This window comes from Cygnus olor, chromosome 6 (assembly GCF_009769625.2).
Source record: "Cygnus olor isolate bCygOlo1 chromosome 6, bCygOlo1.pri.v2, whole genome shotgun sequence".
NCBI lineage: Eukaryota > Metazoa > Chordata > Aves > Anseriformes > Anatidae > Cygnus > Cygnus olor.
The window spans coordinates 16,021,220-16,037,742 of NC_049174.1; the positions used below are offsets into that span (position 1 = coordinate 16,021,220).

General features: G+C 39.4%; 1 protein-coding gene across 20 annotated transcripts in view; it reads left to right on the forward strand.

Moving 5' to 3' along the window:
- The first annotated feature begins 334 nt into the window (after positions 1-334).
- SESTD1 (SEC14 and spectrin domain containing 1) overlaps positions 335-16,523 on the forward strand; it is a 53,595-nt gene continuing 37,406 nt past the window's right edge. Inside the window, exons 1-8 of one of the 20 annotated variants that reach the window (XM_040561232.1) lie at positions 3,094-3,138; positions 3,995-4,093; positions 6,442-6,513; positions 8,417-8,606; positions 8,754-8,848; positions 11,734-11,901; positions 12,351-12,486; positions 14,173-14,252. In XM_040561232.1, the coding sequence (XP_040417166.1) occupies positions 14,198-14,252 (55 nt within the window). In that variant the 5' untranslated portion in view covers positions 3,094-3,138; positions 3,995-4,093; positions 6,442-6,513; ... (3 more) ...; positions 12,351-12,486; positions 14,173-14,197. Of the gene's footprint in view, positions 791-1,277; positions 4,094-6,166; positions 6,353-6,441; positions 6,514-8,416; positions 8,607-8,753; positions 8,849-11,733; positions 11,902-12,350; positions 12,487-14,167; positions 14,253-16,523 lie in introns of those variants that run through there. The other 19 variants (XM_040561231.1, XM_040561241.1, XM_040561230.1 and 16 more) reach the window with 19 other exon arrangements.

The window sequence follows — 16,523 nt, forward strand, 5'->3', positions numbered from 1 at the left end:
GGGGTAGCGCTGCGACCCGCCCCGCCCCGCGCAGCCGCACCCCCTCAGCCGGCCGTGAAGGGCCGGGGCCGGCGCTCGGCACCCCCTAGCGGGGAGGCGGCCGCGCAGTGTCTGCCGCCGGGGTGGGTGGGGATTCTCCTCGCCGGCTCTCGGCCGGGCCAGGACCCGCGCAGCGGCTCGGAGGGAGGGAGGGAAGGAAAGAAGGAGGGAGGGAAGGAAGGAAGGAAGGAGGCAGGGGCGGTCGGCTCCGCGCCCCGCAGGCGGGGGCTGCAGCGGCGCGGGGGCGGCCCCGGCAAGCCACCGTCTTCTTGCTGGCAGGGGAGGGGTCGGAGCCGCCCGCCCCTCGCCGGGGGCTGCCGCCGGCCCAGCGAGGCGCTGCGAGCCCGGCCGGAGCGGGCGGGTGGGTCCCGGCTCCGCCCCGCGTCCGCCCTGCCGCTGGCCTCCAGCCCGGCCGGGCCCCCGGAGCGCCGCAGCCCGGTGAGTAGGCGTCCGGGTGGGGGCTCTCCCCCCTACCGCAGCCCCGAGCGCGGCGAAGGCCCCGCGGCCAGGCCGCGCTTTGTTCCCCGGGAGGTGGCGGAGTTCTGTCGGGCGGTGGCTGGCCGGCTGCCTCGCGGCCCTGCCGGGTACTGAGCGGTGGTGGCCGGGCCCGGCGGTGGGGCTGGGGGCACTGCGCGCCCAGCCTCCCCGCGCGGCGCCGCCTCCTCGCCCGCCGCGGGCGGGCTGACGGCTGCCTGGCCGCTCGCTTCCCTGACCCCTCGCGGGTCTCCGGCCGGGGGAACCGGCGCAACAGGTCCGGGCATTGTTCGCCCCGGCGCTACGGACGGGGCCGCGGCGGGGTGGGGGTGTGTGGGGATGGGGGGGGTGCTCCTGGGGCATCACCGGGCCCCGCTTTTGTGCGGGCGCCGCAGGGCGGTGGCCCCCTCCCGGCCCGGGGCTCCGTCGGGAGCCGCCTCGGCCGCACTTGGGGCTCGCCCCGGGAGCCGCGGCCTTGGCGCTGCCTCGGCGTGGAAGAGCTGCCTGGTCGGGAAAGGTGATTCACGGCCGGAGCAGAGGCTGCTCAGAGCCGTGGTTGCTGTTTCTTTGGGTTTTGGCAGGTCTCTTGTCCAGCGATTTTGCCTTTTCTTCCTCTATAACCGTAGCGTCTCGTGATATCCACTAATAGAGCCTTTCAGGCAGATGGTTGTGGGCAGGAGATGCTTTAAAGCGCTCTGAAACAGTGTGTCACTGCGTGGAAGCAACTGTTTAAGACTTGTGTGGATTGCTGCAGTGTGGCTCTGTGTTTCATGAATTTCTCTCTTCCTCTCAGTAAGCAAAACTGGCAGTGCTTACACGGATTGGTGTTAATAGATGCTCTCATCACTTGCTCTTTCATCTTCATCCCAAAGGAAATACTGGTCCGCTGCGTTCCTAGCACTGCGGTGTTTGCATTGTCCTAACGATTGGATGCTGACTTTGTTCCCTCATTAAAATTCACTGTGGTGAGGAAGCACTGCTTTTTCCCCTTCCCTGTTCCGTGATGTCTGATTCTGATAAGGTTCAGTGCACAGTAAATAACAAATACCACAATTACGTTACAGGAACGGCTATAGGGATGAACTTGTGTGCTAATAAAGGCTGTCATTTTTCTGAATGTATGTCTCTTTATAGTACTAGTGATGTTGTCCATGCCAAGCACGAACTTAATAATGATGGAAGGGGGAAGGTGGACCATAGCGTAGAACTGAAGCTTGGTCAGAGAGGCCTGCTGCTTGTGCTTTGTTTTGTGGGGAAGAGCAAAACAAACAAAACTAGAGACAATTACAGTGTTGCTTCTAGTGATGGCTCTGGGGAGTTTGCACAATTCTTTACAGCATAAGCTGTTGCATCTTGAAGAATCCTGTGAAATCATCTTAGCCAACTGTTTTTCTTAAAATAACATAATAGTTGATGTTTTATTCACAGTTTAGATGGTCTGCGACATCGCTTTTCCGAGAAACAGAAATTAAGAAAACTTTCTGTGTCTTATAAGAAACAGTACCCTGATGTCTCCTTGCATTATAGGCTCTAATTCCAATTTATCTGTGGAATCATATTGCTCAGTAAAGCTTACACTAAGAAGGGAAATGCACATGGTTTTGGAGTTGATTGCTGTTTGCCATCAGCAGAAGGAGTAAGGTAGACTTCAGGTCAGTGTTAGTTTGTTGCTGCTTGAGAGGGAGGGGAATGGGAGGTACTTGTGGAAGAGACTAAACATGTCAGTGGTGAGCTTACTCATGATGCTACACAACTGGCAAAGTTTTTAGGAGTAGAGCATGAAGAGGAATAATTTTATCCCCTCAGTGACAATGAGTGGTTGGGGAAATAAGGCACACTTATAGTAGGCAGCTCCTGATAAAGTAGGCAAAGCCTGCGCAAGGATCTAGTAAGGGTAAGAAATGGTGGCACAGGTCTTCCCCAGCATCTTTGCTCAAGCTATCTTGAGCACTTGCTATTGATATTCTTGTTCCTGATCTATGGGTGTGTACTACTGCCTTCTCTCCGTCTTTCTGGTGTATTTGCCTGACTGGCAAATTTCTGGTAATATCTCTCTTTATGAACCTAAAACTTGTTGTGAGAGAGTGCTGTAATGACTGCTGCAGCTGAGTAAATATAAAACCTGTGAAATGTGTTCAACGTATTGGCTTCACCTGTGATACAATAAACACAGATTTGAGTTGTTGGATGTTATTGTTAGGTGGAATTTGATCATGGCTGCGACGTTTCATGCAAGTCTTGAAGCGTTTGCTGAGGTTTTTCATTTAATGCTTTCTCTTAATCCTGCATTTTCTAATATGTAGAGGGACTATATCTTGAGTTCAATTTCTAATTTGCTTTTTTAATACTAGTGTTTAACTTAGTTAAATTAGTTTGTAGGAATACATTCATCTTCTTTTCACAAAAAAACCCACACTGTTTTCCTTTTGCCTAAAACACTGTGTAGATTACCTCTGCTAGAGAGCGTACTGCAGGGATTCTGGTTCTTGTTACTTTCCCACTGCTTCCGGTGCTGCCTCAGGAGCATTGCCTTCTAATTATAAACAATGTTGATGTCTACCATATGTTTTGGTAGAAAATATGGGATTCCTGCTGTCCTACTCAAGTCGGATGCCTAGCTTATAAGTAAGTATTTGTGAATGTGTAGTGGAGAAGTTGTTTTCTTTATCACATAGCTTTCTAATAAACCCTTGTTTTCAGTCCCAAAGGAAATAAAATTTTAGTTTCAGGATCCATGTCTGAAAATATGGTCAAATACATTTTTATTTTTTAAATTTAAACTTGCAGTATCCAGGATCTGGAGCTCAAACTTTAATGCCTACAGAAAGCGGTGTATTCCAGTACCAATGGTAAGAAAGATCAATCTGTTCTGAAAAGTAGATTGTTAAAAACTTCATCTGACTTACTTGGGTCTTATGAAGCTGATGAATATGCTGTGTTGAAAATTATCTTTGCAGCTGGTGTTGCACGAACTTCTTTTTAAGCTGTTACTTTTGTGTTTAACTTACCCACTTGTTTTTTCATCTTGAGATGTTGTAAAATCTTTAAAACCTGATATAACTAAACCAAAGCTTCAGATACTGAAGTTGTTTGCAGTTTGTCTTTGGCATTATAAAATAGTGCAATTTGTGTTATTGTCTCATAGTGTTAGGTTTCAGAGCAGTGCTCTCAAATGTAGAGGATGCTTACGCAGAAGAATGGAGATACCTGGATTCTAAAGAGAGCTGTGATTGCGGGTGAGAGTAAGGACAGAAGTTCTAAAAGCATCAAGGTAAATTGTTGCTGCTCTGCTAATGATAAGCCTGTGTACAGAAGAAAAATAAGAGACTTGAGCAAGTAGAATAACCCACTGGCAAGACTTCTTAGTCTTAGACTAAATGAGAATGAGAGATCTTGAAGTGAGGATATCCTTATGGGAGACACTAAACTTGACAAGGAAACAAGTAAAAATGAATATGGAGTGTTGTTTTCCTTTTTCTAGGAAAGAAGATGAGCTGCAGCATTTTGGGCAAGCTGAAGTTTGGAATGCTAGGACATAACCTGTTAAGAAGGAAATCACAATAGTTAAGAGGTGATGAAGGTATGACTTAGGGCTTTGCAGCAGCAATGATTCAAGGGAGATAGATGTAGTAGGCACATGAGAATGCAGAGACAGGCAATGGTGTTGGCAGAGTTGACTTTGAGATGTGTTCTTAGAAAGTATCATTAAAGGATAAATATAGACCAGACAAAATAAGGCAAAAAAGGGCACTGGAAGCATAGGATAAATGGATTTGGTGTTAACATAATGTTTTGGTCATTAAATTGCCTGTATGGCTGAACTTGAGAGAATAAATGGACATTCTTAAGGGAGAGGGTCAGGAATAACATCAAATACATAGATTAAAGGTGCTGTGGCTTATCTGTTATTGGGTGTTAATGAAAATAATGGTTTCTAATCAGTGTACTCTTAATGTATACTCTTACTCTTGTCTGTTTTCCCTGTGCTAGCATAGCATTTGCAAATTCTTTCATGATATGTTCTGATTCAGCCCTAGAAAATAGTATCAGTGGAAAATGCATGAACTTGTTATACCTGTGCTTCAGGTAGCAGTTTTGAGAGCTTGACTTTTATGTTCTCTGAAACATGTGACCATCTATTTATTTATGACGGTGGAATACTATGTTTTATTGTGAGGGAATGGAAGAGAGGTGCTGTGGTTACTGCAGGTGGTTGCTGTGGCCAGGTTCTCTTGTGGTTTGGAGCTGTAATGTTCAGGATTTTTCACATGAGAACAAAATTGAAGATAACTGTTCAACTTAAGAAATCTTAAATCTTTCCTTTCACACAGTAACTTAAGGCCAGCACAGTTATTTTGTATAGCAATGAATCTGTAGTTCTGAAATATTTTGAAACTTACAGATGTGCATGAAAGCTATTTATGGCCCAGCTCTGGAATATTTTAATTTTCTATTTTACTTTAACGTTTGGTTAAGATTAGCAAAGTTCTCAAACTACTTACTTATTCCTTATGCAGGGATTTTAATTATCTTCATTGTGTCTACCTTCTGTGCTGTGCAGTGGGGCTTGAGGAAGGAGGCCGCTCCCATATATATTATTTGTAAATACAGAGGAAATTGTTCATGGTGCTTTGAGGCCCACATGCAGACTTATTTTGGAGCTAGTAACTTTGTTTGTCAGATATCAAACACGAAGTTTTAGAGATGTGTAAACAGTCTCTTTATTAGCCTCTCATTAGTTTTCTTTTTGTTTAGGCTATTTTCTCCACCTAAAAAGGATAACTGCTTTTGTCTGCTCTGCTTATGTCTGTGTTCCCCACTCGACTTTCCTCTCAAACAACCCCTTGGCCCCTGCCCCAGACTCTATCTGGCTGTCAGTTTAGAAGAGCATTTCTTTTTGCTTCCATGTAATTGTAGTGATATTATACTGGGCTGAGAAGTGATTCTGAGGGCCTGAGCCGCACGTACTTGTAACCAATGCCAAGTATGTGTATTGTTATGAAGTTGTAGAACTAGATTGTTTTCTTGCATAAATGTTATAAAAGGAACAAGAAGTTCTAATCTGGCACCCCCAGAGAAAAGTTATTTTTCATTTGCTCTAGACTGCCAACAATTGCACTCATCGGTGCAGCTGTTTGTCTTTTGACTTTGTCTTTTGATACAGCTGTTTATGGTATTGTCCAATCCCTCTCCTCTTACTGTCTATTTAGTTAGCTTTATAAAGTACTGAAGGCATAAGAGCTCTCTGATCTTTCATCACGAACTGGTTTTGGCCAGTTATTTAAAGAACTGGTGATAAGGGACTTGTTTTGGCCAGCTCTTTCACTCAAGCTTTTATGGCTGTTGGTTTGTTTTTTTTTTCAGTAGAGGGAGCTAGAGTAGGAGTCTGTCAGTTTATTTTATTATTCTATGAGTTATTTATTTTTCCAACCTGAAATGCAAACCATCTCTACGTGAGAGTTTGCAATCTATATGATTTCTGTCATGTTTCCACATGGTTTTCAACTAAGTAACATTTTAAGAGCTGAACCTGTGTTTTTTATGGTAATTAGGGAAGTGTCATGAGGGAGGAAAAAAAGTTTGTGCTATGCTTTGAACATAACATTTCAACTGACCTATTGGGAAGTAGAAAGGGATGGAAGAAGCCATCCCCCCTAATTGCCTCACTTTGCTTATTCTGTGGTCATTCGATGCTCTGAAGTGAGTTGGGACTGTTCCAGATGACTGCAGCTTCTGCTGCGTTGGCTGCCTGTTGCAAGGGAGGGAATAAGGTAGACCAGAGTCTTTTGCTGCCTGGGGAAACATCCAAAAAGAGCAAGCTATAGAGTTCTACAGAAAGGTAAACACCAGGGCTCTCTGTAGATGTGGCAGAAAAGGAAATATGGAGATCCATCCAAAACCTGAGACTGACTTTCTCTCCTATTGTAGGTTAAAGAAGCCCGGAAACTGCTGTAATTTAACATGTACCGTATGTGTTTGGCTTGGCCTGAGGCTGGAAAGGTTAGAAAACTCAAGCAAGCTATAGTTTTGTGTATAACATGTCATAGTAGTGTTACGGACTTCTGCATGTGTTTCTGTGGGTTGGTGTAAGACTGTCTGTGGATGTGACTTTTAAATCCAATGAAGTGCTGTTCCTATAGAGTGCTAATTGCTGCATAGTCCCGTGCTTGCCCTTACTCTGAGATGACTGAGGTTTAGGTACCTTGTGTCATAACTGTGGGTTGTTTGTTAAATTGTTTGTGCTCTTCCTTTTCTTTACCTCTGACATTTGCTCCAAGTCTGAGGAAAAGCTCTCATTCTGTGAAATGAATGGTTGACAGAGATCAAAGTTAAAACTTACGAGCACAATGTCTTTCTTAGGTTGCATAGCTGCTCTTACTCACTTGTTCTGTTTGCTTGCTCACCATTCATTAACTTGCTCATCACTTCTTTTTGCCAGTCATCATTTATTCACTGCTCACAGAATGTTGAGGGGGAGGAAGAGGGTGGGAAATGAATATGGAAGATGGATCAAATAGAGGAAGTAGTTGTTAGAGACAGCTCTTCTAAATTTTGTTGCTAGCTGTAGTTAATTGACAAAATGTCTAACTTAGGACTTGAATGTCCAGATGAAGATGGGGCAGGAGAAATTGAGTACTCTTTCTGAGCTTAAATTTGGTATGTCTGTGACAATGTGCTTTTTGATGGCTTGGCAAACTGTTAACGCAAATTTAAACAAAATTTGGACATGTTTTCCAGTTGGCATTCATGTGCTGTCACGAGTTGCTGAGTTAAAGTACTAATTGTGTGTCTGTAATGTAACTGACATTGTATGATTGTGTTTTGCTTTCAAAGTACATACTTTATATACTGATGAAATCTGAGTCTATAGCTTTTATTTTTTAACTCCTTAGTGTGAATTAACAGTTTGTGGAAGATTGGGAATAATTTCTTTTGGTACAATTTGAAAATCAGGCACAATGTAAAATTTGAGTATGCCTTCTCTTTTCCACTGATGATTTGGTCAAAAAGAATAATCATTTTATGACTGAACAAAATGGTTGGGGGGAAAAAAAAAATATCTTCCCTAAATGCAAGTTTTTCTTTTTCTGAGGTCTTAAAAGACTCTGACACTTAAAAATAAATAAGTAGTTGCTCCTAATTTGCTAGTTATCTGCATTTGAGTACCTAAGCTGATGTTCATCTACCAGGTTTTATGGTGAATTTGAAACTGTCCAGCTGAGTGACCCAGTTCTGTGTGCTCTTTAATTAGAGACAAAGGTAACAAATGAATGTTTAGAGTCTTTTCTCACTCCTTGGGTAGGCTTAGTGTTCTCAAATTGCCCTGAAGTACCAGTGCTGGAGATACTGTGTCCTTGTCTTTTTGCTACTTCTGATGTTGTCTTGCCCATAGCTTTAATGTAGCTTTAAAGGAAGGTGGAATAATAATCTACATGGATGATCGTGATATTCAGTTTTCTCTCTCACGCATGAATTTTGTGTTGAATGGATGAACTTTTTTTTTAAAGCTCATCCAGGTTGTTTGGGCTAATACTTTGTGGGTTGAAGTTAATGTCTGAAAGAACTTGCATGCTGGTTTCAGGGAATGAAGCTGTTAATTTTGAAGGTCTGCAATTCAGAAGTTGATTTTTAAAGAAAAGAAAAAAAACCTTCACCCTATATGATTGAGGCTTTCTTTGTTTTTGCAGTACTTCAGAATATCTATTGTTATTCGTGATATTGTTTGTGCCTGGACTTGCAAGCTGCTACAGTTTTGAATGTAGCTGCCCATCTGCTCTTCGGTTATTTATAGGCAAATCTATGGAACTCCTTATAATCTCCCAAGTCTGCAAAACATTAATGAATTAAACATAACAATACTCTTGTAAAAAGGGAACTAATGTATAACATCTCCATTTTACAGATGGGGAGATTGAATGAAGACTAAAAGGGATAAATGACTTGCTGAAAGCCATATGTATATTTCATAGCAGAACAAGGAATGGGAACCAGATTTTTTTCTGAGTTTTGGTCCTGCTTAGCAGACCAGCCATGCTGCGTTGTCTGATATGTGATGAGAAAATGGTGAAATTACCTGCTCTTTGAACCTTGCAGTAGGTATTCATGAACAGACTAACCCATTTAAGGATCTTGCTCTGTGTACTGTGCTGAATATTTCAGTTCTAACAGCTCTGAGTAATTGCATGTGTATTAATTCTCTGTGATCCTGAATTCATTTTAATTGTTGATGTTTTTACCAGTGGTTCCCATTGGATTGCTTAGAAAGAAAACACATGTTAATTGCAGAGTCATGTTCGCTCTAGCATTCTCAGGGCATCTTACTTCCAGTCATCAGGTTGGTGCAAGACCTTCAACTTCATCTGCCCTCTCTCTTTAATAGACTTTTAAAATGCTTTTAAACAGTGTCTGATCATTGGTTCTTATTTGGTTAGTTTTATTGTAGGAGACTGAAGATGTATACAGAGCAAACAATATTCTTCATTCATCAGAATTACACACTTTAACTCTGACTAACACACAGTTTTAATTGTAGGTCCTTTTTGTGAATTTGTTTTAATTTTTTAAAGGAATTTTTAGAATTTCAAACTGCCTTGAATTAAAAAAAAAAAAAGTAATTTACAGTCTTTCTAGAGCGTAGCTTTCCAGAGCTTAGAAATGACAGGAAATGCAGCCTGCCTAGTCATGATTTGATTTCACATTGGAGTGCAGCCTGAAATAGTTTGCATTTTTGTTCTATAATTTTTTTGACAACTTAGTGTATCTCCAGTCCTTTTTCCTACCCCTAAACTATATCTATTTAATTCAAGTATGTCTTCAAGAGAATTTTATTCTCAGATAGAATTAGTTTATACTTTGTGGGGTGATGGGAAGAGATTTCTTTTCTTCTTTCTCTGGAACACCTTTCAAATGTTTAGGTCTTAAATACAAATATTGTCTGGATTTAATCTTGCTGTATTTCCATAGAAATCTTCAAAAGAACAAATATGTTATTGGAGGTGAACTTTCATGTATTGATTTAAAAACCTGTAAACCCAGGTCATTCTAAAGGAGTTCATTGAGATTCTTTGGTGTGTTTCTTTTATTTTTAGCATGTTTCCTGTACCCACAAGTTTTATAACTTAGCCAATTAAAATACCATATGCCGAGTAGAAGGGAGGTAGGCATACAGCACTCTAGATTGTTTCTGACCTTGAGCAAATGGATTTAATCTCTTTAACTTGTTTCGTATCTGTATAATGAAGGATTATAAAAGTTAGTCTTTGTTTTGGAATGATAAAATGCAGCCTGTTGAAGCACTTGTCTTTCTGCAAGTGAAATGTGTTCTCTTCAGTGCTTTTGTTTTTCCTGTGTAGCTTTTTTCTCTGAGTCCAAATGCCTTTTTTAATTTTAATTTTTTAAAAATTTTCTTTTAATTTTTAAAGTAGGCACTGGGTCTGCAGCTTTCAGCTAGACAGCGTTACAATACTGAGCATCACATCATTCTTTCCTCATACTAAATAAAAAGCTTGAAGGTCAGCTTAAGACTGTCATTTTGTCTTCTTCCAAACAAGTTAAAAACTTTTTTTAATAGGACTAAATATACTTTTTTTTAACAGCATACTTTAAAAAAAAAAAAATACCTTTGACAGTTGCCAATGGAAAGTAGATGACAACTCTCTTGAAATTGTTTCACTTTCCAGTAGAAAAATGGCATTTAGTTTTAATTCAACCTGAGATTCTCTAGTCTGCTAGGGATAGTGAGAGACAGTAAATGTTTTGTTAGTCTTGGAGGTTTTTATCTGGCATGTTGTGATAGCCTGCTGTTGTGAGAGCTCTCTTCTAGATAGAACAAATCAGAGCTCTCACAGAAGAGAGGTAATTGAAAACTTCCAGAGGTTATGGAACAAAGGGTAGGTGTTTGAAATTATCATAGCTCTGACTCACCTCCCTCCACTCTCAATGAACAAAATACTTCCTTTGGTTTCAGGAAATGCTGAACAAACGAACTATTTTAATCTGCGGACAGTGCCACTATTGTGGCAGAAAATCAAGCAGCACTTGAATTTGAAATAAATCGGTGCTTTTACAACAGCGAAGTAATGTGTTCCCTAAAGTCACAAAGCTGATGCAAGCTTTTGTTCGTATGTGAAAGAATGAAAATTCTGAAGTGTGAGTGTGCAAATTTGCCTTCTTTGATTATAATACAGAGCCATTTGTAATAAGTTTGAAATCCCTCTTGAGAAAAAGGGAAAAATCATTACCAGGTGTGTGTTCCACATGTTAAAGAAAAATGAATACTGTCAAAGCTAAATTGCTCACACAGCATGGTTTGAGCATGGTTGTAGTGGAGAGGCAAAAATGTCTGCTTGAGTCATTCTTGAGTTTTGTATTTTATGCAACAAATAGCCCACAATTTTTTGCCTGAATCATACAGGAAGCTTTAATAGGATGCTTATCTGAGTAATTGTTTAAAGTGCAAGCTGTCTTGAGACTCAGTTTCCTGAAAGAGCCAGAACTTGTTTGTTTCTTTCTGTAATGTGTGAAATGTTTTATATAATTGATGAAAAAGACACTTAAATATGGAGATTTAGAACTAAGGGATGGAATGAACATTGAGAATCTTCACACATTAAAATAGGGAGGTAGGGTAAAAAGTTATTGAGATATTTTTGTTTCCTAATAAAAATAGTTATTTGGCTTCTTTCTGTCTGCAGTGAAGCTCATTTCTTTAACAAAAAAGCACTAATATATTTTGCCTTGGGTGTTCTGTTTGAGGCTTTTTTTTTCCACTTCCACTAGATCGCTTACAGTCTTGATTCTCTTACCTGTTCCTCTTCCAAGGAAAAATGTTATTTGTATACATAAATACAGAATTGCCCAGTGAGCTTCAGGTCTCAGTCTGAAGCCCTGTGCCTGGACACGGTTTTGTGTATTTTTCTTTTCCTTCTGGTTTGAGGTACGTGAGAAGGAAATGAACTTAATCATGTAAGGATTGAGTTAATTTTATATGTTCTTTGAAATTAGACATGCTTAGGAGCTCTGGGTCTTGCTTTATCCTTTCAGCTACAGCAAAAATGATCTTCCCCACTGGGATGGTGATCGTGAGCTACACAGTAGGAGTTAATGTAAAATAACAGTCACACTTTCAGTACTATCTCAGTGGGAGCATCATGACAAATGTATGGAAATAAAGTATTTGTGAAGTTTTCTCCTTGATCAGCCTTCTGTTTCTTTTCTTAGGTCTCTCTTCCATGGCTTTCATGTTTTCTTAAAAAGCTAGGGAAGAAAGCCAGCATGCTATTTGTCAACTGCTGCCTGGATGAATGTCTGTAGTTCTTATTCTCAGTGGGGCTGGGGTGGACTTCAGGTGCAAGATAACTGCATTGTGCTGCTGTGCACAATGAGATGGTAAATATTTTTTCTTTATTTGTATTAAAAAGAGTGGGTGGTCATTCTTTCAGGGTGAAAATCATTGTGTGATAAAGATGTGCAGTGATAGTCATTTGTTGTGCTGTAGGAGTGCTGTTTTGCTTGGGGTTGAGTGAAACCAAGTGCATGGCACAAGTACAGAAAGAAAAGACTCCGACAGCATTATATGACAGCAATAATATTATGACAGCAATTTTAATCTTCAAATGCAGATGTATACATAGAAGTGTATAAAGTAGTAAATTGACAGGGTTGTCAAATACTGGGAAAGTATAAATTGACAAAAATAATGGACAGTTTTTCTTGGCACAGTGAATGCCACCTGAAATATTTTGGCATCATTTTATCCAAGAAAGAGTACGGCCCCCAGTTTGAATGTTAGCAACAAAAAGCTAATCTGATGCTAAATCTTGGTGATCGTATCCTAGCCTTTTGTCTGTTTTGACTGGTGGACTGGAGCGTACCTTCCCAGATGTAGATCTGGACTTAGTGGAGGTTGGTGGAGCTGCCATGGAGTCGCCAAGGAGTCTGTGATACGTGGACCCCATATATCATTCATCCAAGGTGATTAAAAGCCACTCAGTTGAGTCCTCCCTAAATCATACATGCATCTTTTTGGGTACTTGTCACCATCTCCGGCATGCTTGAGAAAACACATTTATTTTTTTAATTGTTTCACATTTACCATTTATATTCTTAGAAATGCTTTTACTCTTCATCCCTAGGAACTTTTTTCCTAAAAGTTTCTGCTCTTTTGCAGCTTGTCATTTACTAGTGTTCAGGCTGCAGTTTTTGGTGTGGCTAGGACCCTAGTCTGTGTCAAAATTCATCCTTTTATTTCTGTGAAATAACTCTACCTGGTTTGTCTAAGTTAGTATTGTATCCTAATGTTCGGAATTGACTCCTGCTCTTTACTTCCTTCAGCTGCTTAGCTTACTCAGTAAGAGTCACTTCTAATATAGTTATTCTATATAATTCTGGTTTTATGTTGCAACAACAAAATGTATCTGTTTACTTCAGCACTGAGATTTTTCTGAAAACCAGTAAACTCAATACACCAATAACCAGTTTATGCCTAGTAAATGAAATGTTTCTCTGTGCTTTTAACTACAAATAAATTTCATGAACCAAATAACTTGCATGTCATTTTTGTGACACTTAGAAATAGAGGGGGAGTGGAAAGTAGTGTTCGAGTATCAAACCAGTTTCTAAAGAAACAGTGTGCTTTGGTGGTTTTCTTGGATGTGAGCCAAGTTGTCTTAATTATTTCACAATTGGATTTTCAGTTTGGTCAGGAAGATTTGTCTCTACGTGCTTTTCTGAAGAAAGTTTGTCTAATTGGGAAGAGTAAATGAATCTGAAAATTGTGATGCTGATCTTGGTGCAGGGGTAGTGGGAGGGTATGAATGACGAAAGTTGGGTGAAGTAAGTTTGTTACGGGGAAAGCACTGTATGTGGTGCTGTGTAGTACAATAGGACATAGTAAAAACAAGCATGAACTCAGATACTTATGGGAGGATGGCAGTTGATGCTTTGTGTGGGCTGGAAGACGAGGTTGTAGTTCTAGCATCCTGTTGATAGCCAATGAAACACTGAAGCATTATCACAGTGAACAGCGATTTATAACACAATGGAAGTGAGATGAAGGTAAGAAGGGATTTGGAGACAGAGCAGAAAAAAGAGCAGAAGCATTTCCATCTGTAGGCTAGACTTGCTTATTTTGGCTGTTAGATGTTTTTTCTTTAATTGAAGACTTTCTAATGGCATGGTAGCGACAGTGTCCTAGCATAAATGTGGCATAAGGTGTTTAATGACAATATCCCCGGTAATTTAAGGTAGACTACCCAAAAGTGGGTGAGAGCACCAATCTTATTCACACTTTCTGTATCTGAATGACAGAGCAAAAAGAAGATTTACATGTAAATTAATTGTACTTTAATGGAGTTGGGGAAATAAGGCTTTTATATGAATTTCTGTATCCTTGGTTGAGATTCCGCTTTGATTTTTCCTTTTTTATGAGGAGGAGGAAGATATGCTTGTTTATAATCTTATGCATTTTTCATGTAAGTATTTATTTTTTCCTCAGTTTTTACAATACTTAGAATTTATTAACTGTAATGAGCTGACTTTTGATTTTGGTGTTCTATATTTTCTTCAGAAGAGTATAGAAGTTCTTTGGCCAGTGTGCTTTCTAGTGAAATATTGCAGTTGATTTTCCCTGCTTGGTGACTTCAATTTCTTGTGTTTCAGAGCTGTGGAAATTAACTGCAGTAGAATGGAAGCGTCAGTAATATTACCCATTCTGAAGAAAAAATTGGCTTTTCTTTCAGGTACAGTTTTTCCTCAACTTGTTCCTTTCTGCATAATTTGGATGGGATTTTTAGTTTGCTTTCTTGTATTCTTTCTTGTATTTATTGGATGTATGTAATGGAAATAAATTATGGGCTAGCACTTCTTCATATTTCAGAAGCATCTGTGAACATTTTTATCTAGTAGCCAAGCTATTGTAGTTGACATCTAGCACTTGTTTTCACTGTAGCCCGTAACTCAACTACACTAAAGCTGATGTCATGAAGTTGCAGCATACAAGTAAAAGAATGATAATTTAGCAGACATCCAAGTATAACCCTTTTTGTTTTGTAAGTGGTTTTAGAAATGCAGGTGGTTAGTTTCAGGATTTCCTTTAGAAAATTTTTCCTTCCTTGTTACCCTTGCCTTTTTTCCAATGTAGAAGTAAATGGAAGCAGAATTAGCCAGGCATTGCCACACTTTTTTACCACCTAGTTAATTCCGGCAAGGTTTAAATGACTGTTCTTTTATTTATTCAAACTTCTTGAGTCTTGGATTAAATGCAACTTTCTCATCTCCCCAAGCCAAAGGAAAACAAAAGGGAATGCTTGAAATGATGAATGATATTCTTTTCCTGATTTCACTGCTGTTATAGATAGTTGTCTTAGTTCTTGGTGTTTAAATGTCCCCTTTAGGGAAGGTAGTTAATTTGCAGAAAACATCTCCACTTTACAAATTGAGAAGTGTTGCAATAACTAAATATTCTTCTGTTTTATTTTATTTTAGCTGGTCTATTTTATCCTGCCAATTCACTTGAAGGGAGGGGTGTTCCTTTTTAAATACAGTTTGTTTTTATTTGAATTTGCTCACTGTCCCAAGGAACTTCAAATCAAACAACTAATTAAAAAAAGAAATCAGCATATATTTACAGTCTGGAACAGTGGAAAACTTCTTCAGTAATATCAGTAGATGCATAGTATGGTTAGTTGTTCAGCATTATACTATAAGGAAATTCTCATTAACTAGAGTGCCTTTGCAGTTTGGCCACTAAAGCTGCCTGATCCACTTTGAAATATAGATGTTCTTAGGTGAAAAGTAATTTATTGAGTACCAGGTAAATGCTAGCAACCTTTCTGAACTTATGTAATAGGTTTGACCTCTTTGGAATTGCATAGTATTAATGGATGTTTTAATTTAATAAATGGTAAAGATTCATGCATTAGTTCTTTTAAGCATTCTTCAGTATAAGTAAAGGAACCCAGCAGACGAACCAGTTTATCGTGTCTCTTTAAAGCAATATTATTCTTTGTAGTTCTATAAATAAAGCCATAATGATTTAAAAAAAATCAGAAAAATGATATTTTAGGGAAAAGTTCTCTGGTGTTTGTATGTTGAAGCCTCTTGTTATTTTAAATTATGTGGGTACAAATGTTGGCACTGCCGCCTCTTTCTGGAAGCAGAACACAGTGGTTTCTAGTGGAACAGTGTCTCCTCAGATTTGGAATTCATGGTGGTGTGCAGACAAAAGAAGAAACAAACAACAAAACAAAAAACACCACCAACAAAAAGAATCACTTCAGTGCAAAATAAATTATGGAATTTCTTTTATGTTTTTAGTTGCTTTCTTTAGCTTACATGTATTTTTTTCTGTTCTCAGTTTGTAAACTGTACCACTTCTAAGTTATGGCAAATCACCATGATGTGTCTCTTGATTTTTTTCAGTTTTAGTTCTAAGCCTAGGGACTTAGCCTGAGAGTAGTGCTCTTTTGTAAGACAAAGAAATTCCAAGTTTATTATGCCTAAAATCATAATCTGATTTTGTGTTTCTCTCTCACCATTGTATTCTGAAGGTGGTAGTGAATGTTTATGGAATCTTTAATATTTAGAAAGGTGTTAAATGTAATACAGCTAAGATAAAAGAGCAATTTACTTTTATTCGATTTAATAGTTTTTGTTTAATGTGTTAATACTGGCAAATATAGACTGTATGATAGCTATCAATTCTTAACTGGTACCCTTAGGGTAATGTTCCTTTAAAGCCTTAGTTTTTCAGTATTTCCTTTAAAAATACAATTTTGAGTTAAAATGATTTTTAGATGGGTAAAAATGAGTTAGCTTTTATGTAAATCACTGGCTATCCTACACTGAAAAAAAGAATGAGTTATAATTCCTGTTTTGTCCTCATTTTATGCTATGACAGGTTGGCAGAATATTTACCTGATGTGTATTTCAGACAAGAAGGCAAAAATCACTGTGCAATCAGAATATAGATGTTTGAATCTTTTCTGCTAATGTTTACAAGATGGACGAAA